The sequence below is a fragment of the Calliphora vicina genome, chromosome 4 (genome assembly GCF_958450345.1).
Source record: "Calliphora vicina chromosome 4, idCalVici1.1, whole genome shotgun sequence".
NCBI classification, from domain to species: domain Eukaryota; kingdom Metazoa; phylum Arthropoda; class Insecta; order Diptera; family Calliphoridae; genus Calliphora; species Calliphora vicina.
Window position 1 is genome coordinate 96,636,062 of NC_088783.1, and position 25,069 is coordinate 96,661,130.

General features: G+C 28.2%; 1 protein-coding gene across 1 annotated transcript in view; it reads right to left on the reverse strand.

The window, feature by feature from the left end:
• The window catches only part of Rbcn-3A (Rabconnectin-3A), a 452,485-nt gene that overhangs the window by 319,437 nt on the left and 107,979 nt on the right, over positions 1 to 25,069 (reverse strand). The window contains exon 4 of the mRNA XM_065506903.1: positions 5,942 to 6,145. Coding sequence (XP_065362975.1) covers positions 5,942 to 6,145 — 204 coding nt within the window. The remainder of the gene's footprint in view (positions 1 to 5,941; positions 6,146 to 25,069) is intronic.

Here is a 25,069-nt window from a genome sequence, read left to right on the forward strand (position 1 = left end):
GCCATTACAAAGACGTGGTTGGTTCTTGATTCGTAACATTATGATTACCGATCCGACTTTCAGTTGGAGATTGTGAGTCTGTAATCGAGGTAATTCCAGAGAGTTTAAAAACTCGGTTGGATACTTGACGAAATCATCTTGGGAAGTAACGGAATCAACCGAATTGTACGTCATCAATACGACAGCAATTTCACTTTGAATATTAAAATTCAATTCGTCGACATCAATGTTTTTCGCAGCCAATATAGCAAGTTCAAGTTATTCAATGTTTGGAAACACCTTTCGGATGAGTTCGGATTTTGATTTGGTGAACTGGCAGAAAGCTAAGGAAAATTGAATGCAGCCAGTCGAAATGACAACCGGGATTTTGTCATTGCCACTGTCGATTTGAATGAAATATCACATGCGCAAAGAGGAAGTGTTGTCGAGTTTAAGTTTTGAATTTGGACCTCATGGGCCCACCAGGAGCGGGGTCCCCAAAGTAGGACACCTCGGGTATGTTCAATTTTAAAAATGATCCTATTTCTTCGTTTGTTTTCCGACGTATATGCAATATACGTCTTGCAATAGCTTAGGAGATATTCGCATTTGAAAATTAAATTTTCAACATTTTTACCCACCCTACTCCAGTTTTTTGATGTATATATCAAATAAAGAAATAATTGTTTAAAAATCATGACTGGGTCCAAAGTTACATGCATTTGAATTTCAAAAATTTAAAAAAGGCAATTTTTTGCAATTTCTTGGGAAAAAAGTACTTTTATTCTTTTTAAGTTATCTAAAAAATTTCTAAGAGGATGTACATCAAATATTTTAAATGAAAAAAAAATTGATAATTTTTGATAACGAGGGGACCAGGTCCATTCAAAAAACGCCTATTTTTGTATGTAAAATTCAACTTTAGGGCAAAAATTCTCAAATCGCATAGTCGATATCAAAATATAGAAACCTATTTTAGATGGCCCAATATGTTCTTAATTATTTTGTAAAGGGTTCCGATAACCCCGCCCCTGGTATGGATATTATAGCCAAAAAACAAAAAAATCCATTTTTGTAATTTTTAAAACCTTTTTTGGGAATTGCCGGATTCCTGATTATAAATTCCAGTAAAATTTCATTAAAAAATATTCATAAATAAAAATTTTATTTCAATTTGAAATATTTGTATCGTCGCAAAAATTAAATTAAAAAAAATGTTTGTCATATTTTTCGAAAAAGTATTCCATGTTTTTTTAATTGACAAAAGTTATATACATTATTGAAAAATAGACAAAATTCCCTAACCATTGATATATAACACGTCTACCTTATGTCTTTTACGTGGCAAATTAATTAGGGAAAACACCACGCACAGAATTTACCTAACACTGCTATTTTCAGTCATAAAAAGGTTTGTTAGGTTGGCGCAAACATACTTTTATGAATTTCTACAGCCACTTTTTTACGATCAATCCTTAAATTTTATACCTATATAAATAATAAAAAAACAAGTAATTATTTTATATAAAAATATTCTTTATTTAAAAAATGTATAATAAATTGATATAATTTTGTAAAATAATCGGAATCACAGTAGTAGTATAAAGTAAGTCTTTAAATTCATGAATATTTTCAAATGCTAATGTTCTGTAACAAGTCCAACGTTTCCTTATTGTAGATAATACAGGATCAGAAGATAGAATTAAATTATTAAAAATATCTTCATTTTGAGACATTCTAGAACACTTCCTTGAGCTAAACTAATGAATATGCTTAAAGTCTCTATTCCTTGATTCTTAGGGTTCTTCTGTAAGCTTTCCTAAAGGCAAAATATTATGTTGAATGATGATGTTTCCATGACATAATATCTTGTGAACTGTAGGTGTCATTTCTTTCCAGGGATATAATTTCAAAAGTAATTCAGAAATTTCTGTAGAATACTCTCCAAATTTTGATGCGTTCACTTTATGCTTACTATTTATAGCCATTAGAATAATATTGACTTTTTGCAGTAATTCCATATTAATTCCGGTTATTTCTGAGGTAGTTTCAAAATGTTTGAAAAATCGCCTAGCGGTATTTCCATCGTTAGTGCTTTCATATCTTGCGAGTGGCTTGTCAATATTTAATCCCATCCGCTTTTTGAATTCTTCTTTTCTCACTGGCTCTCATTTGCACTAGCTCTTTATTGTTATTTGCTGTTTTGTTTGCGTTTTCCGGTATGCTTCTGTACTTTAAATCATATGCTATATGTAGAAAATGTTCCAGAAATCGTATGCGGGCATGTAACGGTGATATTCCGAATTTTAGCGTTTCCTCATTAATTGTCCTCTCCTTTGTAATATTCGAAAATTCGGATTTTTGTCACCACATATGTAGCAGTACCAAGTAGATGATGTTCCTGTAATAGCATTGCCAACTTTCCCATCAATCATCGTTAGTTTTAAATCAAAGGAAATGTTAAATGAATAATTTTCAGTTTCGATTGTTATCGGTTCCAAGTTTTTAATTTCCGCTTCAATACAATTTATTAAATCTTGTGTTGTTGTTTTGGATTCCTTCATATATTCAAAGCTTACTGGCCTACAAAAAGCTTTTGATCCTGGAGTCGAATTCTTCCAAATGTCATCGAAACTGGTTGATGGAGAATCGCTGCCAGCATACTTTCGAATTCTTAATGGAACAAACGATGCCATAAATACACTTTTATATTCCGATGAGGTTTCGTTCGTGTTGATTTGTTTATATTCCGAGATAATCCATCACATCCCCACTTACAAATGAGTTGAAGATCACAAGAATTAATTTTTTTTAGTTTTGTCTGTAAAAGTCAGAAGCAATCCTTAATGCAGTATTTTCTAGTAGTGGGGCAAGTCCAATAACAGCCTTCCGATCCGTTATTTCAATAGGAGATGGTATAATGCTCTTCTTCTTTTCATTTAATTTATCATATGACGGTAAAATATCCACTCCTTTTTCTGACAGCGCCTTTCTTAACGTTATGTAGTTATCACGACTTAATTCCAGTTGCAACATAAGCACAATGGCATCTTCCTCAGTGAACGTTGTATCAGATGATGGTGTGGGTATGCTCTTTACAATTCTTTTCAGTCGTCTTGGATATGCGCTTGGAAGAATAGTTGCAATTTTAATGGCATCCAAAGGCTGTTTTTCTTTTCTTAACATAGCCTTAAATGTGTCCGAAACTTCTTCCTTAGATAGGGTTTCTAAAGAATTCGATAACCTTTTTTCTTCGATTTTGAGCACAAATCATCATATTGCTTACAGGGAGTACCAATACTTGACAATTTTCAACAATACGACAATTTTCAAATATAGGTATAAAATTTAAGGATTGATCGTAAAAAAGCGGCTGTAGAAATTCATAAAAAAGTATGTTTGCGCCTACCTAACAACCTTTTTATGATTTAAAATAACAGTGTTAGGTAAATTCTCTGCGAGGTGTTAAGTTATCCCTAATTAATTTGCCACGTAAAAAACATAAGGTAGACATGTTATATATCAATGGTTAGGGAATTTTGTCTATTTTTCAATAATATCTATAACTTTCGAAAACTATGACAAAAATTTTTTTTAATTAAATTTTTGCGACGATACAAATATTTCAAATTGAAATAAAATTTTTATTTATGAATATTTTTTTAACGAAATTTTACCTGGAATTTATAATCAGGAATCCGGCAATTCCCAAAAAAGGATTGAAAAATCCCAAAAATGGAATTTTTTGTTTTTTGGCTATAATATACATTCCACGCGCGGGGTTATCGGAACCCTTTACAAAATAATTAAGAACATATTGGGCCATCTAAAATAGGTTTCTATATGTTGATATCGATTATGCGATTTGAGAATTTTTGCCCTAAAGTTGAATTTTACATACAAAAATAGGCGTTTTTTGAATGGACCTGGTCCCCTCATTATCAAAAATTATAAATTTTTTTTCATTTAAAATATTTGATGTAAAGTTAGTTTTTCAAAAAGTACAAATTAATTATACATCCTCTTATAAATTGTTTAGATAACTTAAAAAGAATAAAAGTACTTTTGCCAAAAAAATTGCAAAAAATCGCATTTTTTTAATTCAAATGCATGTAACTTTGGACCCAGTCATGATTTTTCAACAATTCTTTCTTTATTTAATATATACATTTGTTGTTGAACCTATAAAAATGGAGAAAATCGGAGTACGGTGGGTAAAAATGTTGAAAATTTAATTTTCAAATGCGAATATCTCCTAAGCTATAAGAGATAATTGATATCTACGACGAGGTTTTCCATATACGAGAAGATTCCTTATACGTAATTTTTTTGAAATCGGAAAACAAACGAAGAAATAGGATCATTTTTAAAATTGAACATAACCGAGGTGTCCTACTTTGGGGACCCCTCTCCTGGTGGGCCCATGAGGTCCAAATTCAAAACTTAAACTCGACAACATTTCCTCTTTGCGCATGTGAAATTTCATTCAAATCGGACTAAGCGTTTAGAAGTCACAGATTTATTTCCATCTTTTTTTCTCATACCACTGTGCGGCGGAAACAAGGAAATCCAGTTCCAGGTTTTCCCCATTTATTTTTATACGATGCATTAGGTCTCATTTACACAGTACATCCAAGAAACGATGAGTGTTTCTATTTGCGTTTGCTTTTAGTCAACGTTCGTGGCCCAACATCGTTCCGAGATTTACGAACTATAAATGTTGAATTGTGTAACGTATAGAGTTAAATTGTGTATCTGCATCTCCCACGGAGATGCAGTGCTTTCGTCAAATGCTCATCAAATACGTACATCTCAACATATGGGAAGCATGTTGAGATAAACCGACTGATTTGTGAAGTAAGTACAAAGATGCCATGTGTGATGATATTTTGCATAAGAGTCGTATTAAAACTTCAGATCCAAATTCAGAAAATTTTTCAACGAGGCTTTGACATTAATTGAGGACATATGATTGATGATGTCGAAAAAGGTATTATCTGAGTTAGGCATGACAGCTCCCAATCGCCAGATGCACGATGCATTTAATCAAGAGTTGCGACGCGAAAAACAATATAATTGCGATGCCTTAAGGGAGTCAGTTCGTACAAACGTTCCACTGTTGAATAGCCAATGTCGACGAATTAAATTTTAAGATTTAAATTGCTGTCGAATATGTCGAATGATGACTTCCCAAGATGATGTCGTCAACTATCCAACTCGCTAGAATTACCAGGATTACCGCCTCATAATCTCCAACTGATAGTCTGATCGGACCACGTCTTTGTAATGGCACCCGACTTGCGATAAAAAACCTGATGCATAGCTTCATCGAAGCAACAATACTTAAAGGAAGTACAAAGGACAAGTTTTGCTACCACGGATCCCTATTGTTCCATATGTCGCCTGTTCCCGTGTAGGAACACTATCAGCATTATTTGTTTACGTACCAGACAACAACAAAAAAAATTCGTGTATCATAGAGCATTGCAATGAACGATGATATCACAGCAAAACAATCGAAAAAAGGTATTTCTTTATTTTAATTGGTTACCTGAACATCGATCTTTCAATCAACATGTAAATAGAACACCATAAGATTCGTTGTATATACATATTTTAAAATCAAATGTAAATTAAACATTATCATTCAAAAATTTTGTTTCACTTTTTAACTATTTTTACACAGCTTCACAAATCGAACTTTAGTCTGTCGGGTAAACTAGATTATAATAAAAAAATGTTAAAAATTTCTGAACAACATAAATGAAAATTTAAATTTTGTATTAACGAATCAATAATACTAATAAATAAATGGAGTCTATAACTAACAATTTTTATCTAGACAACCATTTTGACGTTTATCATGGCAAAAATGTATCAGGTATAGATATAGGGTTAAGTTTACAAGTGCAACTAGAATTGAAAAATAAAATAAGTATTGTAAAATGATAGAGTTACTTACTTTGTTTGTTTTCATACCAAATTTTGACAAGTCTATCGTTACGACCGCATGTTGCAAATAGAGTACCATCTGGACTAAACGCCATATGGTATATAGGTATTGCGGTTTGACATGACCAAATATTTTCCCATATTGTAGAATTTTCTATGGATTCATTCGTAGGAGTTTTATTTTCTCTGTCGCCTCCTATGACAAATTTAACACCTATCATAAAACAAGAGAAAAAATAAATTAAGTACTGAAAAATACATTACATTTTTTAAATAAATTTTTATTAGGAAAATAAAAAGTTTTTTTTTAATCTAAAGTTTAATTATTTTTATACCCTTCACCATGAGTGGCAAGGGTATATACATATAAGTTTGTCATTCCCTTTGTAATTTCTACATTTTTCATTTGCGACCCCATAAAGTATATATATTCTGGATCGTTATAGATCGATTTAGCCATGTTCGTCTGTCCGTCTGTGTGTTGAAATCAACTTTCCAAATCCCCTAAATAACATACAAACATAATTGATACATCAAAATCTCCGGAATTCTTCCAGCTCGGTTGCTATGTAAAATCGAAAATTGGTCCACAAATGACCGAGATATAAGCAAAAAACCCAAAAACCCATGTTTTTGTTAGTGTTTCGTGAAATCATGTACATACAGTGAGTGTCACTCAAAATCGTACAACATATATTTTTTTTTAAATATTATGAAATTATACAGGCAATAATAGGTGATTATATAAAAAATTAAAAGTCATTTTATTAATTGGAACAAAAAATATGTATTTCAACAATAAAGTTAACAAAACCTCAATTCGTTAAAAAAATATTGATGGAAATTAAAGAACATCACAAAATTCATATTTCACTTAAATTCGTACAATTATATTAAATTATAATTAAAAATTAAAAAAAATGTTAATATTAAATAATCCTAATACTTTGTAGGGTATCATTTGCTATTTTTAGTACCTTTAAGATTTTAAATGAAGCGTTGATATTCTGGGCACTGACAGTCTTACCTAATTTTTTTATTTGTGGATAAGGGTAATTAAAATTATACCCAATTTTCTGATAGGTAATAGCACACACAATATAAAAATAGCATTTTAAAATATTTCCAAAACATCAACTTTCTAAAACTAATGAATAAAATTTGACTACGATGGTGTACGATTTTAAGTGACATTCACTGTATATAATAGCATAATAAAAAGAAAACAATTGTTTTCTTTTAAAAGTTTAGTTGTGTGTATATATGTATGTAGATGTGTGTAATACACATTGAGTATACTCAATGTGATCAGCTACTTGACTAGTTATTTTAACACGTGCATGTCCTAAGCAGGGCATGATTACAATGTGACTATCTGATAGCTGATCGAAAATAGTCAACGCTTCTAGTGGGTAAAATAAAGTGCAGTACAAAAAAAGTTTGAAGTGACTTCACCATATGTTATTAAGAGACACTAAAGTGACTACTGACTTCATGATATGTTGCATGTGATATCAGTATACTTAAGCAAAAATAAAAATAAACTGTATGAGAATTATATCAACACAATTTGTAAAAAACCAGTACTCACAAAACATTTAAAGTGACTACACTCCAGATTCCTTGGAGACACTTAAGTGTCAATTGTCTTCACGCTAGATTACTTGGGATGTATAAAGTAACCAATTGTCTTCTCTCTGCACTACAAAGTGCACACACGTGTCAAATGACCAAAATATATAAAATGGAGTCAGCCAAGTAATAAGACATTTGTGACAATTTCTGTCTTTAAGGGATACATTGACTTCTTGCTTAACTGCTGGGTATATTCACCAATTCTATTTTGTTTCTTTGTAAATCTTATTCTCTAACAAAATAGAGAGAGTTGTTTATAATAACCCAGCGGTAAATGAAGCAAAGTACCCAGATAATAATCGATAACGTCATAACGTCATGTATAATAGTATAATCTGTGCGTAATCCAACACATCATGTACTAATTATAACTTCGATTACGATTTAAGCGGATAGTCAGCAGCTATTTAATTTTTTTTTTGTTTTTTATTTTTCACTAAAATTCACTAAAAATAAATACCTTTTCTTTCTTGTTTATACATGAAAAACAAAATTTATATTTATGCTGTAAGTGAAGGTGTTGATTTTAGTGCCGTAAAAATTATAAATAAATTAAATGAAAATGGAAGGTTTTTCCTCCAGAAATTTATATATGAAAATATACATAAGTATTCTTTCTATTACGAAATCAGTATGCATGGTACTATACCTTAACTTGCAAATGCAAATAGAATTGTAATCTACATTTATTACATTCTAATTTGCAAGTCTTCATTGTCATATCATCAAATTCGCTTAGAACTCCGCTTTTAATGTAAATTAAATAGTAGTGACACCTACTGATATTGTGGCTTACATTCTAAGCGAGAGCACACCGATTATACAGCCTATGACACTTTTATGTTAAATCTAAGTGGGAAAATAAGCGAAAGAATCACCAATGACTGCTACGAAATATTCACCCCTATCGCGAATCAATATTTCACATGAAATATTTTCCCTTTTCCTTTTTTCGTTCATCAACTTTGTTCATGTGAAAAAATTCCCCTTGTTGTGAAATTTTTAAATGGAATTTTGTAAACAATAAACAGCTGTTACAAACAAAATCAACTATTGTGAATGTAAAGTTCATCGTGATATTCCCGATAGCAATTTTCCCTTCGAGGGAAATGAATATTTCATGGGAACAAAATTTCACATGTTATTGCCGATAGGGGTGATTGCTTAGATAAGCGCTTACGTAATGTGTATTTTTACCGCTGGGAAGTTCTCATATGAGCAACTCTATCAGACGTAAACAGCACAAACACCCAACAAAAACATTCTACATTGTAGAATGTTGTTGTTGGGTAGAATCTACAATTAAATGAAATGAGAATTACAAATCAAACACACGCGTGCATAATTTGTATGTATTTGAGTGTTGGTTTATTTTTTTTTTTTGTTATTTTTTTTCAACATACAATTAAGGTATACTTTGGTGAAGGGTATATAAGATTTGGCACAGCCGAATATAGCTCTGTTACTTGTTTAATATAAATAGGTTTTTAAATATAATGTTTTTCAAATCAAAATAAATCATCATCTGTTTTTTAACTTAATACATTTTTAGCAATCATTTATAAGTCAAAATAATACTATTTACTTCATTACAGCAACAAAATTTACAGCTTTTGATGATAATTATTTGCTTTTAAATATAATGAAATAATATATGGATCATGTATTATTATTTTATATTAGCTATGTTCAATAACTAAAAGTTGTTACTAGTTAGTAACAATTGTTACTGGAAAATCGTTCATTAACTCCAAAAACTTGCAAGTAGAGAAAAAATCTAATTTTAGAGAATGTTCTCTCGTTGCAAACTATTACAAGTTCTATTTTGAACTCGTAATAGTTAGCATCTTATATTTCATATGTTTTGTGTTATTGTTTATTTATTTACAATGTTATTTTTGTGGTGAAAGAATGTAAAAATAAGAATTTTCAATAAAATTGAAAAAAATGTGAGTATATATACATTTTAAAAGGACTACAATAAGAAAATTGTGTGTATAAAACAATTGTTACTGGAAAATTGTTCATTTACTTTTTACTATTTTTAAGAATTTAAGAGAGTAATTTTGTAAATTTTGATTTTATTCTCTCGTTGCAAGTATTTACTGGGAAAGTAAATGAACAGACCTATTGTAATATTTTATATTTTCATTTGTAAAACATGGCGAAGATTACCCGAACAATTTGAAAACTTTAAGAGCAGTTGGATGCTATTAACTAAAAACAAGTAACAGGATTACAAGATTACAAAAATGGCTGACTTCCAAAATGTTAGTTGCTTTGTATTTGAACAAAGTATACTGTTTCATAATGCCGGCATACAAAATGCTTACTGTGTATACTATTTCAAAATGTCGAAAATGAGTATTTTGAACGCAGTAAAAAAGCAATCACGCATCGGTTTTATAGTTGATACTTTCTTTGACAATTTTTTATTTACGCAAAATGGCAAACTCACAAATGGAAGTAATATTATTTTTTTTTTGGATAAAAAAAACTTAATATAAACACCAAATAAATACTTTTATATATTTTTCAGTGAAAAAAATTATAAATTGCATTATGTTCATTTCATATCGTAAATGTAAACAAAGTATATCGTTGCATTGTTTAGGAAGTTTAAATATGTACATAATTAAAATACCGTAGGAGAACTGCATACAAACTTTGCATTGATACATTTTGGAAGTCAGCCTATTTTTGCAGAAAAAACTGTTTCTGTTATTCTTGTGTAAAACAACACTTTCTATAGAAAATCTTGTGTACAACTAAATTTTCTATAAAAATCATAGTCAAACACTAAAGTCGGTTCTTTTTAAAAACAACTTTAATATAAAAACCTGCTTTTAATTATTTTGCAAATGTAGTCAAAATTAAAGTATGTTTTAAATTGAACCGACTTTAACTGGGTGCCACCTCAAATGTAGAAAATGTTTTCATACAATATAAAACAAAATACAGACAAGTGGCACCGCTGAACAGCTGACATAGAAAATTTAAAAAAAAGATAAACAATAAAAGTAACCGGGACAACTAAAGAAAAAAAGTAGTTTGAAGTGAAAATGAAAAAGATAAGATTAATAACCTAAGTGGTGATTTTGACACGGAAGACAAAGACCGCCCAGGCTAGCCAAACAAGTTTAAAAACCGAGAATTGGAGCCATTGCTCCATGAAAATTGTTGTATAACTCAACAATATCTTGCAAAATCATTGGGATCTACTCAAGCAGCAGGATTCATCCAAAAGTACCATCGGATTTGAAGCCGATGGACCTTGAATGCCGATTTTGCATGTCCGAAGTAGTAGTAAAATGGGGATACTAACACAGAGAATTTTTTTTTTCTCATATAAAATTGAGTTTGGGATAATAAATTTTGTGTTTAGTATCTGTATGGGAGAATAATTAGAAATATTTTCTATCATATAAAATTGATTTTGGGATAGTAAATTTGAAATTTACAATCTCTATGGGAGTGTATTTTGTTTGATTTCTGTGCCTACTTTATGTATTTTTTCCATAAGAAAAAAAAATTTTTCTCTCATATAAAATATAGTTTGGGATATAAAATTGAATTTGGGGTTATAAATTTTGTGTTTAGAATCTGTATGGGAGAATAATTTTTGTTATGAATTGGGATAAATATATATTTTTCTTTACAATGTATCAAATTACAAAACCAATAAAAAAATGTCAGCTGTGTGTTTTTTTTTTTTTTTTCTATTATTATATAATGTATACATAAAACTGAACTAGCTGTAGTCGACTACACAAACACACTTAAACATAAACACTCAAAAAAATATTTTCAAATTAAATTTTTATTCAAATGTTTACAATAAATATTTCTTTACATTTTCTAAAGTAGATTCTAGAATAATATCAATTTGTTATTCAAAATCAAGGGTTTATTTAGTATACAAACATTGTTGAAGTGTATAACATCTAACCAAAAAATAAATAAAAACAATATGGAAAACAAGTTTAATTGCATTGAATGTGGAAAGAAATTCGCTAGCGAAACAAATTTATTTTCACATGAAAGAGTGCATGCTAGCTCTTCAAGAAGTCTTACAAATTTTCCTTCTCCATGTATTGGAATTAAAAGAAAAAATAGTGCTTTTAAAAGACGAATTCAAACTCTATCTTTTGAAAACACAGATGAAGGATGTCTCATTCCGGAAGATTTCTTAAAGAGAGCGTGTGTCGCGTTAATAGAGGAGATGACTTTGTGGATTTCTTTATATAATGCTATGAAATTCAATATTGAGCTTTTCGCATTATATGTTAAACCTAATTTGGATAACTTAGATGACACTATGATTGAAGTAAAAACATTTCAATCAAAAATGATAACTATATTCTCAATTGAGGATTTCAGCAATGTGTTTTTGGAAAAAATTACAAGCATCTCAACAAAGATGGAGGAATTTCAAGAAAGGGATAGTGGTTGGACCTTGATTCAAATATTAAGAGCAGAAATAAACTTAAATAAGTATCAACCACTAAAGGGTTCAACATATATTCCTACCCCGAAAATGTTATCATTAAAAAAAGCTTGTATCAACATAAGAAACAATGATGAATTTTGTTTTAAATGGGCAATAGTTTCAGCAATATATAATTTTACCATAAGTGCTGAGAGGACATCATCTTATCCAGTGGATATACATTCAACAAAAATTATTATTGGCGAAACCACATTAAACTTTGAAGGTTTATGCTTTCCATTACAAATAAAACATGTTGAGCTTTTTGAAAATCTCAACGAATGGATAAGCATAAACGTCTTTGGATACGATGAAGAAAAAAACATTATAATTGGACCATATTATAAAACTAAAGAGATTAAGACGCAACATATTAATCTTCTGTTTCTTCAAAAGGAAACTAATTCATCAACTACAGCACATTACGTATGGATAAAAAATATTTCAAGGTATAATAATATGAAAACTATCGAATTTTATAAAAATACTTAAATAATTTTATTTCTCAAAAACAGATTAATTAGAAAACAAACCAGCAAACATAAAGGAAAAAATTTTGTTTGTAACTTTTGTCTACAACATTTTACGAAGGAATATATACTATCTAAACATATAACGGAGTGCAACAAACGAGTAGTATATCTGCCTAATGAAGATAAGTCTACACTAAAATTTAATAATCATGGAAAAGCAATAGATGTACCATTTGTTATTTATGCGGATTCCGAATGTATATTTCAAAATATTGATACATCCATTCCAGATCCTAATATTTCGTCAACAACATTCATAAACAAACATATACCTTATGCTTTTTCATACTTTATTAAATGTAGTTTTGATAAGAACTTAGATAAATTAAAATCTTTTAAAGGGTTGAATTCACCCAAATTATTTATAACAGAATTATTTAAGGATGTAGAGTATTTGCACACAAATTTTTTGAAAGATATCAAGCCAATGATTCCTTTGAATGAAGAGGAACAAAGAAATTTTGAAAATGATAATCTATGTCATATTTGTGGATCTCCTTTCATCAATGAATTGAAGGTAAAAGATCATTGTCATTTAAGTGGAAAATATAGAGGACCAGCACACAACATATGTAATTTAAATTATCAAATTCCAAAATTTTTTCCTGTTATATTTCATAACTTTTCTTCTTATGATTGTCATTTATTCATAAAGGAACTTAATTTAATTGATAATGGTCCAATAAATATTATCCCACTTAATAAAGAGTTGTACATATCTCTATCAAAAACTATTAGAGCGGAAAATGAAAATATAGAAATTCGATTTTTAGATTCGTTTAGATTTATGTCATCAAGTCTGGACTCATTAGCAAATAATTTGTCTAAAACTGACTTTATAACAATTAAATCAATATTTCCAGATATAAAACAGTTTTCATTACTAATGAGGAAAGGAGTTTTTCCATATAATTATTTAAATAGTACTGATAAGCTTAAAGAATGTAATTTATCAAAGAGAGAGGATTTTTTTAATATATTAACTGAGTCTGAATGTTCTATTGATGATTACAATCATGCTAAAGAAGTTTGGAAAGAATTCGATTGTAAATCATTAGAGGATTACCTTATGCTTTATCTGAAAACCGATGTACTACTGTTAACAGACGTTTTTGAAAATTTTAGATTGCTATGCAAAAATATTTATAAACTTGATCCCTGTCACTATTATACAGCACCTGGGTTTTCATGGGATGCCATGCTAAAAATAACCAAAATAGAATTAGAACTCTTAATGGATATTGACATGATAACTTTTATTCAAAAGGGAATAAGGGGAGGAATTGTTCAATGTTCAAAGAGACATTCTGTAGCTAATAATAAATATATGGTAGATTACAATCGAAATCTGCCATCCAAATATTTAATGTATCTAGATGCAAACAATTTGTACGGATGGGTTATGTCACAGTATTTGCCAGAAAGTAATTTTGAGTGGCTTAGTGATATAGACAATTTCTCAATAAATTTAATTCCTGATGACTCAACTATTGGTTATATTCTAGAAGTTGATTTGATATATCCTATAGAGATTCATGATAATCACAACTATCTACCATTTTGTTGCGAAAATAAAATCCCTCCGAATGCCAAAGAATCAAAATTAGTTTCTGATTTAACTGATAAAAAAAAATATGTTATTTACTATACAAATTTACAGCATTGTCTTAAACATGGCTTGAAATTAAAAAAAATTCATAGAATACTAAAATTTAAACAGTCCGACTGGTTAAAAAAATATATATCTTTAAATACCTTACATAGAACCAATGCTAAAAATACATTCGAGAAAAATTTCTTTAAGTTATTAAATAATGCTATATATGGAAAAACCATGGAAAACGTTGACAAACGCAAGATCATAAAAATTGCAAACTCTTGGGAAAATACTAATAAAAGAAGGTTAGGAGCTCGTGCACTAATTTCTAAACCAGAATTCAACTCCATGAGTGTTTTTGAGGAAAACATGATTGCAGTAGAATTAAATAAAACTCATTCCCTTTACAATAAACCCATTTATCTTGGATTTTGTATTTTAGAACTTTCAAAGTGGAAAATGTATAATTTCCATTATGATTACATGCTACCTAAATATGAATCTAATATTGAACTTAATTATATGGACACAGATTCATTTATTTATACTATTCATACTGATGATTTTTATAAAGATATCTACAATGACATTGACGATAAATTTGATACATCTGAATATGCAATAGATAATAAATTCAATATTCCTCAAAAAAATAAAAAAATATTAGGATTGATGAAAGATGAAAACAATGGAATTATAATGAGAGAATTCATTGGCTTGAGATCAAAAATGTACTCCTTTATTACTGAAGATATGAGGGAAGTAAAAAAAGCAAAAGGAGTAAAAAGTAATGTTTGTAGAAAGTTAAGTTTATCTGATTATAAAAATTGTTTATATAACCAACAAATTTATTATTCTAACATGTATACATTTAAGTCTAAACTACATACTTTATATACAACATTAATTAATAAAATATCTTTAAGTTGTATGGATGAAAAAAGATACATTTGTGATAATAAAATAGACACTATTGCATGGGGTCATTTTATAATTGATGTATTAATGGATGAGAGCTAAATAGTTGTTCACATTCAAGATTAATATACATATATATTAATCTTGAATATATATAAAATCTCAAATATACCTAAAACATACTAATATATATTTATTGAAAAAACAAATTAGTTTCTTCTTATACTATATTATTAATAAAGAAAAACAATAAAAAATTATTCAATTAAAAAGGAGATTGTACTTTATTTATTCTTTTCAGATATTTGATATAAAAATTCAAGACATAAGTGTCCACAATTAAATGAATCATAATTCTGATGACGATTGTAGTTATATTTAATATTTTTCCCCAAATATTCGACTAATTCCAATGGAGGTTGTAAATTTCCAAAGCTGTCGAAATATTCCTTTTGTTGTTTATCTTTATAATATGCCACCCAATGTGTTCCAGTTCCGGTTATAGAATCTAAATTAACTATTCCACATTCTGATTTTCTTGAGCGTTTTGGTAGTGAGTCTAACATAAAAACTCCTCTAAAATTTGGAATATTTGATGCAAACATTTTCAGGTCAACATCGCTTAATGGTCTCTTAGGTAGCATCTTTACAAGTTTTTTGATTTTTCTTCACAAACTAATCCATATCCTTTTTTATATGGTTTGAGGTATAAACCTTTCCCCATTGCAACAGCTTCCATCGTTTTATTATGTCTAATCGCTTCAACAAAGTTGAGTTTTAGCATTTTTTGCAGCATTTACAGCTTTAGCTATGGCAGCACCTCCAGCCGATAGACTACCAATTGCTCCCAGAGCAGTCAAAATGGGTATTAAAGGTAAAAACCCTCCAATTTTGGGTACATTTATTACTCGCGGTATTACAACTTGTGACTTTTTTCCCTTAAATGATTTTTTTACGATTTTGCGGGCAATCTTAATAGCAGAATTTATATCTTGGGGTTTTTCCTTATTTAAAATTTTTGTTGCCGTTTTAATTGTTGTATTGAAAAGTTTTCTTCCATTAGATTTGTTTATTAACCTTTTCTTCTCTATCCCCATACCAAATTTAGTTTTAGCTTTCATTATGTTAGCGGTCAAATATGCAAATGATTTTTCTCCAAGACTGCTATCTTTTGAAATAACTCGATCCCAAGCTTTATTTTCAAGAATTTTATCTGCTTGATGTCTTATATTTATATCTTTACTTTTGGAATATGCTATATCGTGATCTTTGCAAGCAGCATCTAATAAATTTATTCCTGGATCAAATCGATTTAAACGTTTTTGTAGTTTTGTACCAGGACCACAGTATTGATATCCAGGAAAATGTAGTTCAATAGGTAGATTGTTTATTAATTTATCTACTAAACCTCTCCCAATGACAGCTCTTTTACAATTAACGTAATTCTTATAGTGTATTACCATGTTATTATTATTATTATATTCTATAAGAAAAAGGTTATTATGAGTTATTGCATTCAGTTGTAAAGATGCGTTTAGTTAAACAACATAAAAGTATTTTAATTCGCAATATAGATTCTTCAGCGAATATCAATTCAGAAATAAAACATAGTTTTTTATTACCGAATTCTATTCGTGCACTGATAGTTGGTCCTTCGAATTGTGGAAAGACTAATGTTATGATTGGATTATTAGAAAGTCCTAACGGGGTTAAATTTGAAAATATCTATTTATACTCGAAATCATTAGATCAACCAAAATATAACTATTTGAAGAGTCTTATATCATCAATTAAAGGAATGGGTTATTTTACATTTTCAGATAATGAATCGGTAATATCGCTAGATAAAGCAAAAAGAAACTCAATTATGATATTTGATGATGTTGCATGTGAAAAACAGAATAATATATGCGAATATTTCTGTATGGGTCGACATAAAAATGTTGACTCATTCTATTTATGTCAAACATATACAAGAATTCCAAAACATTTAGTTAGAGATAATGCTAATATGATTATAATGTTTAAACAAGATGAAATGAATATGAGACATGTTTATAGCGATCATGTTGCTGGCGATATGAGTTTTGAAAAGTTTCATGAAATTTGTCGAGAATGTTGGAAGGATAAATATGGATTTTTGGTGATTAATAAAGATGACGAATTGAATAACGGACGCTATCGAAAGCTGTTTAATTATTTTATAACAATATAAATTATTATAAATTGTATATTGATATTAGTATAACAGTAACGTTTGAACAATATACAACATTACTAATATCTTTATCAGATAAATCATAATAAATCCTTACTATCTGATATTTGTTATCTAAAATTGTCTACCCTGATATCTGATACCTGATTATCTGATTTATTTTCTAATCCACTAAACTGATCTGATCGTATAGCTAATCTAATATCTGAAACATAATTTAGTAATATCTAAACCAAATAACTATAAAAAAAAACACAAAAATGAATGAAAAAGTTTTAAAGGAGTTGATAAAAACCAGAAATGTATTAAAGAAAAAGTTTCGTAGTATTAAAATTGGTGAAGCAGATGCGAATAAACAACTAAAAGATAAATTTAAAACCATAACAGAACCTTTGAATAATTTCATTAATAAATCTAACATTGTTAGAAATATCCCTAAAACCGAAAGAAAAGAAATTAAAAATGAAATCATAAATAATACAAGTCTTATGTCTAACAAATTTCTGATGAATGTGGATACAAGTACTCCAAAGAAACTTGTTGAAGATACATTATTAAATACAACCCACTCAGTTGATCAGGATGATGATGATGATTTTTACTCTCAATCAGAAACTGAAAATTTAAATAGTGATATGGATTTATTACATTTGGAAAAAAATAATCAGTTAGACAATCTCTATGGCCCACATAAAGATGATAATAATGAGTGGAAATTTGGTGATAGTAAAATCAAATTTAATGAAGATAAAATTCAAATTGGTAATCAAATATGGGCCCTTACACCAGGTTTATTTTCATTAATGTTTCATAAAACACCAAAGAACTACGATAAATCAGAATTAGAAATTTATAAAAAGATTCTGATTAATACTAACGCGTATAAAAGAGATTATAGATCTGATGGTCAAATAAAGGGCACGAAAGCCTATAAATACAAACACATTATTGGAAAATTATTTAAAGAAAAATCTTCAAACAAATCCTTAATATTACCATCACCAATTACAACAACAACAGATAATTATTTAGGAAATGGAATCATGAACTTAAACATACATAGACCCAACTATATATACTGGGATGATCCAAATGAGTTAGTAGATCGACTTAAACTATTGCTAGCATCACAAGCAGCAGGTCATAGCAATCATAATAACGAAATTGTATCAATCATTGAAGAATTATATGAAGCTAACATTATTGAATAACATTACTAAATGAACAAACTATGTCTATTGATAAATTTGGACACTACCTTAATGACAGAAGTGATATAATTTCAATGAAAAATGCACATAAATTGTTGGGGTTCTTTATAGATATGGACAACAACATTGACGTTCAAAGCAAAAGAATTAGAAATGTTGCAAATGCTTTAGAAGAGAATGATGTTGTTAATAAAATGTTTTTGAAATCTCAGATTGAAAAGGCACAAAAGGAAATAATGAACCATTTAGGAAAGAATATTAATGAAATTCAAGATGTAATTTTAAATATACAGTTATATTTTGAAGAACAAATCAAAATATTAAAAGAAATCATTTATACACATAATAATTTAGAACACATCACAATAGGTGAAAGTACATCAGTAGATAACAATCCATACGAAATTGTTTTCAATAAAGATTAAATAATGCTTACAAAAAGAGACTTAGTAAATGAACTACATAAACAAGCTCGAAAAAATTTCACTCGTCGAAGAGTTGTGATGAAAGGATTAGACGATCTTTGGCAAGCTGATTTAGTTGAAATGGGAAATTATTCTACATATAATAAAAGTTATCGATATTTGTTAACTGTAATTGATACATTCTCAAAATATGCATGGGCCGCACCACTTAAAACAAAAACTGCTCTTGAAGTATTCCAAGCAATGGAATATATTTTTAAATTAGGTCGGATTCCAAAAAATTTACAGACAGACGATGGTAAAGAATTCTTTAATAAACACTTTCAAAAACTAATGGATAAACATAAGATAAATCACTACTCAACATTTAGTGTAATGAAAGCGTCAATAATAGAACGATTTAATCGAACATTAAAAGGAATGATGTGGAAAGAATTTAGTTTTAACGGTTCATATTATTGGCTCGACATTTACAAAGAATTGATTAATAGATATAACAAAAAATTTCATCGAACCATCAAAATGGCCCCCATTGAAGTGAATTCTATAAACGAGAAAAAATTGTTAAATACAATATACAACCATTTGAAGATATATAAAACATCTAAATTTACTGTTGGAAATTATGTCCGCATTAGTAAATATAAGCATATTTTTGAAAAAGGGTATACACCAAACTGGACAACAGAAATTTTCAAAATAATAACAGTAAAAAATACATATCCTACAACATATATATTAGAAGACTATCGTGGAAATTCAATAGAAGGCGGATTCTATGGTGAGGAACTTTGTAAAACTCAATTTCCGGATACGTACCTTGTTGAAAAGATTCTAAGAACTAAAGGAGAAAAGGCGTATGTAAAATGGTTGGGATTTTCAAATCAACATAACTCTTGGATTAATAAAAATGAAATACTATAATTATAAGAAAAATTATGAATGTATTTAATCTTATTTATAATAAAATAAATAAAACCTTTTAATAAAGCAACATTATACCAGATTTGTTTTATTTACAATCCAGCTGGCATAATGTCAATAACATTAACTCTTAGCTCTAACTCATCTGAGTTAGAGCCAATTATTTTCCTAGAATTGATTTGGATAGTGAATATGAGTGCGCTCTAACTGATTTTCATTCATACAATAGTATTCCTAATGTAGATGTTTATAATAATTTGTTTCATATTGGTGAATATGTAATTGAAATTCCAATTGGATCGTATGAATTAAATGATATAGTTGATTATATTAAAGAACAATATAAACGATATAGTCCAAAAAATGAAATTAATATAGAAGCAAATAATAATACAATGCAAGTTAAAATTTTTAGCTCTAATGATCCAATCTATTTTAATAAAACAAACACGATTGGTAATCTTTTTGGATTTAAAAATAAAATTCTTTATGCAAACGAAGTCTACTACTCAGATCTTCCAGTTAATATTTTTAAAGTAAATGTTTTACGAATTGAAAGCAATATAGTCGTCAACACGTATATGAATAACTCTAGAGCACATACATTACATGAATTTGCGCTTAATGTACCTCCTGGGTATAAAATAGATGAGAATCCTAGAAATCTCATTTATTTACCAGTCAACTGTCGAGAGATAAGTAGTCTAACTTTACGAGTAGTTGATCAACACGGAGATTTAGTGAACTTCCGAGGAGAGGAAATCACAATTCGAATCCACTTAAAACCGACAAAATAATGCTAATTTACAATAAGAATATTTCAAAAAATAATATTTCTTATCATCGCAATAAATTATTCAACAATATATCTCAATTACACAAATCACTACCACATATAAAATTAACTCAAGCAAACAAAAATTTTCTCAAATTATTGAATTTTAAATTAAAAAAAACATGAATTCTGTAATAGATATTTTAGAAAAACCGATTTCTGATGAGAATATTATAAAAAAAGATTATCATACTTATTCACCATATCTTCAGTCTTACAACAGTAATGATGAAATTAGAATTTCAATACAAAATCAAGATTTATATGTTTTACCTGGTGAAAGTTTTATATATGTAGAGGGGTTCGTTACTGATGCTAACAATACAAAATTGATAACTACTTCATCCAATTTTAAAGTGAAGAATAATTTTCTTGCCTATCTCTTTGATGAAATTCGTTATGAGCTTAATGGTATTGAGATAGATCGTACAAGACATTTGGGAACATCCAGCACCATTAAAAATTTAGTTTCATTATCACCAACGGATAGTAATGCTATGGAAAATTCAGGATGGAACAAAATTGACGATATTAAACTTATTAATGGATATTTTAATTTCTATGCTCCACTGAAAATGTTATTGGGATTCGCAGAAGACTATAATAAAATTATATTAAATGGTAAACATGAGTTGATTCTTTTGCGTAGTAAAAATGATGCTGATCTTGTGTACTCATCTGTTTCCACTGAAAAACCAAAAATGACAATTTCAAATATTTCATGGAGAATACCACACGTTCAGTTATCTGATTTAAGTAAATTAAATATGATGAAGACAATCAACAGTGGTGCTTCTATACCAATAGCATTTCGTAGCTGGGATTGTCATATTAATCCACAACTAAATATAGGTGTTAATCATATATGGAATGTTAAATTAGCTTCAAATAGAGAACGTCCTCGTTTTGTATTGATTGCTTTTCAACATGAAGACAAATTCATTCATTGTGATTTAACTAATTTAAAAGTACATTTAAATTCTGAATCGTATCCATATGATGATCTAAATATTAAATTTAAGAATGAGCGTTTTGCGATTCTATATGATATGTATGCTAGATTTCAGGAAAATTATTATTATATGAGAGATGCCAAACCACTACTCACTTCTCAAGAGTTTAAAAATAAAGCTCCGATAATTGTAATAGATGTACAACATCAAAACGAATCAGTTAGCAGTGGACCAATCGATATAAAAATCGAATTTGAAACAGATACTAATATTCCCGAAAAGACATCAGCTTATTGTATTCTTATTCACGATCGCATAATTGAATATAATCCATTAAGAGGACAAGTTATAAAAGTCTTATAAATCATACAACATGGTAAATACAATTTTTATCGATTTACAAGGATTTAAAGTCAACGGAAATATTTTTATTGCTAAAGAAGTTGCAGTTGTTTTTAATTCTAAAGAGTACATCAATTTCCTCATAAAACCACCATTTAATTTTAAGTGTTTATCAACAAAGTATCAAAGAGAAGCAAATTGGTTAATGAGAAATTATCATCACCTGAATTGGAATGATGGATCCATATCATTTAAGAGTCTATGTATTTTTTTAAAAGCAAATGTGAGATATTCTAAAGTATTTGTAAAAGGTGTTGAAAAAACTAAATGGTTGGAAACAATTATACAACAAAGAGTATTTAATGTTGAGGATATAGATTATATTAATTTTAAGCAATTAGAATCAAAATATCCATTCTGCAATTATTGTAATTATCACAGTTACGGAGTATGTGCCTTAAGAAATGCTCTTTTACTTGAAAAAGAAATGAAATAATTTTTTTATATTTTTTTTTATTTTCAATATACTATATAAATTTATTAAATATATACATATGTATTAATATATTCTTAAGTAATATTCAATAAAAAAATATGTATAAATAAATATCAAAAATAAAATTGTTTTTTTTATAATTCTGCCTCAGCTCTTGTCGCAACATCCACCAGTAATTGATCCTGACCATCAAACATAGCTAGGAAAAGCGACATGTCCAAATTGGGAAGAACTGTTACATCTTCTATTAAGGAACTGTCAGACGTTATCTTCTTTGGTTCTTTGTAGGACTTTGCTTTTTTATAAGCAAAGTTGTGAAACGACATAAAATGTCGTTTTTTGTTGCCAATATTTGAAAATGATATGTTTTGGCAAAACTCACAACTTAGGCTTTGAGCTTCCATTTTTGAAATGAATTAGATTATCGAAATTTAAGAATTCATACTTACAGAATTTGTTAAACAAATATTTTTATGTTATCCATGACCATACTTAACAATAATTTTTATAAGAAAGTTCAAAAACTTTACATATAAACAAAAAATATTAGAAATGCATTGTAAGCAATTTCTTAAGACAAAAATTGTCACAGATTTTGTGTGGTCGGCTATTGCTAGTTTTATGGTTATTAGTAAATCAATACATTGTATAATAAAAAAAAACACTTGAAGATTTTTTAAATGCCTGTGTAATTTGAAACTGAAATTAATTTGAAAAATATTCATGTTTTTTTTGTTTTTAATATAAACACAATAATTTTTATTTCAGTAGTATTTAAAATACGGTCAATTAAAATTGTGTTTTTTTGAGTTTGCTGTTGTGAACAACTACATCTAGTTTTATGTTTCTTTTTATTACAATACATTGTATAATTTTTATTTCGATTTTTTTTTATTGTTTGTGAATATAAATATAGAACACACAGAATTCGTTTGTGTTTTTTTTTTTTTTAAGTACAGTTGCATTCAATTTAGTGGTATAACAAAGAATTTGTAAAAGCAAACAAAAATTTGGAAAATAAATAAAAACATTCTTAAAAAGGACAATAAAACAAAAACTTTTTTATAATTTTTATATATGTAGGTTTTATTATTATTTTTTACAATATTTACTTAATAAATGTATATACATAAATAAATTTAAAAAAATACTATATAAAAATTAAAAACGTTTCGATAATAAATAATATTTTGTTATTATGTCATTTATCTTGCTTTTAAGTCTATCGTATGCTATACAACTGCATGTGTCAGGACCTTCAGTAGCGTTTTTCCTCGACCAAGGACAATTTTTATAGTGAGCACCATGTTTAGAACTTATAATCATTATTAGTTCTTGTCCATCCAATTTTAAAAATTCATCTATTAAATCCTTATGTTCAGGAAAAATGTCATTTTCAAAATCTTTTAAAAACTTGAGGATTTTTTGTTCCATATTTGTATTTGGTATGTCTTCTATAATTCCTTAAGATTGAATGACCATAGCTTTTTTTAATTTATAATACTTATATAGAATTTTTATTCAAAACTTTTATTTTTATACAAATATATGTATATACATTATCTATATACTATTTTTTAGATACATATAACATATATATATATAGATAATTAAATATTATTGTTAATATATTCTTGGTATTTTTGTTGCTTCCCAACTAAAAAAAGGTTGAGAATTAGGGATGAAAAAGTCTTCTTCAGCATCTTTATCATTGGGATCCACTGGGATTGCCTCTTCCAATTCTAATATATAAGAGTTGTTCTCCAACTTCTTTGTTAAATTAAATTTTTCATCGCCAGCTCCTACAATTATTTTATCCTCCAAGCTATTGTAACGCTTAGGGAGATACAGCATTCCATCCTCTAGTTCTGCAATTACCACATTTCCATATTTGTTTCTATGACGAAACATATTCAAAATTTTATATGACTTTGATGGTTGCAAGTCCTTAACCGATAAATATGATTTTGCTTTTAATTTATTAAAAGCGGTTACAATCTCGGCGTTTGTAATTGTATCGGAACTCATATTTACTCTTTTTAGAACCTTCTATGAACGAATGCAATTATATTGTTTTAAAACCTAGTATTTATAACAATTATTTTCAATAAGTTTAGTTTTTTATTTAAAAATACTCAATTTATAGATCTATAAAATCTACGAATAAACATTTTTAAATTTTGTTATTAACATAAAAAGTACTCAATACTTGAATAAATACCAAAAAAAGGTGTGAGAAATAGAGAAAAAAATAATCAAAAACCTATAAAGACTCAAAAAAAAGTTTGAGAAATTAATAACCTTTTCAACAGAAAAAAATATATTATAAGAAAAATATATATTTATCCCAATTCATAACAAAAATTATTCTCCCATACAGATTCTAAACACAAAATTTATAACCCCAAATTCAATTTTATATCCCAAACTATATTTTATATGAGAGAAAAATTTTTTTTTCTTATGGAAAAAATACATAAAGTAGGCACAGAAATCAAACAAAATACACTCCCATAGAGATTGTAAATTTCAAATTTACTATCCCAAAATCAATTTTATATG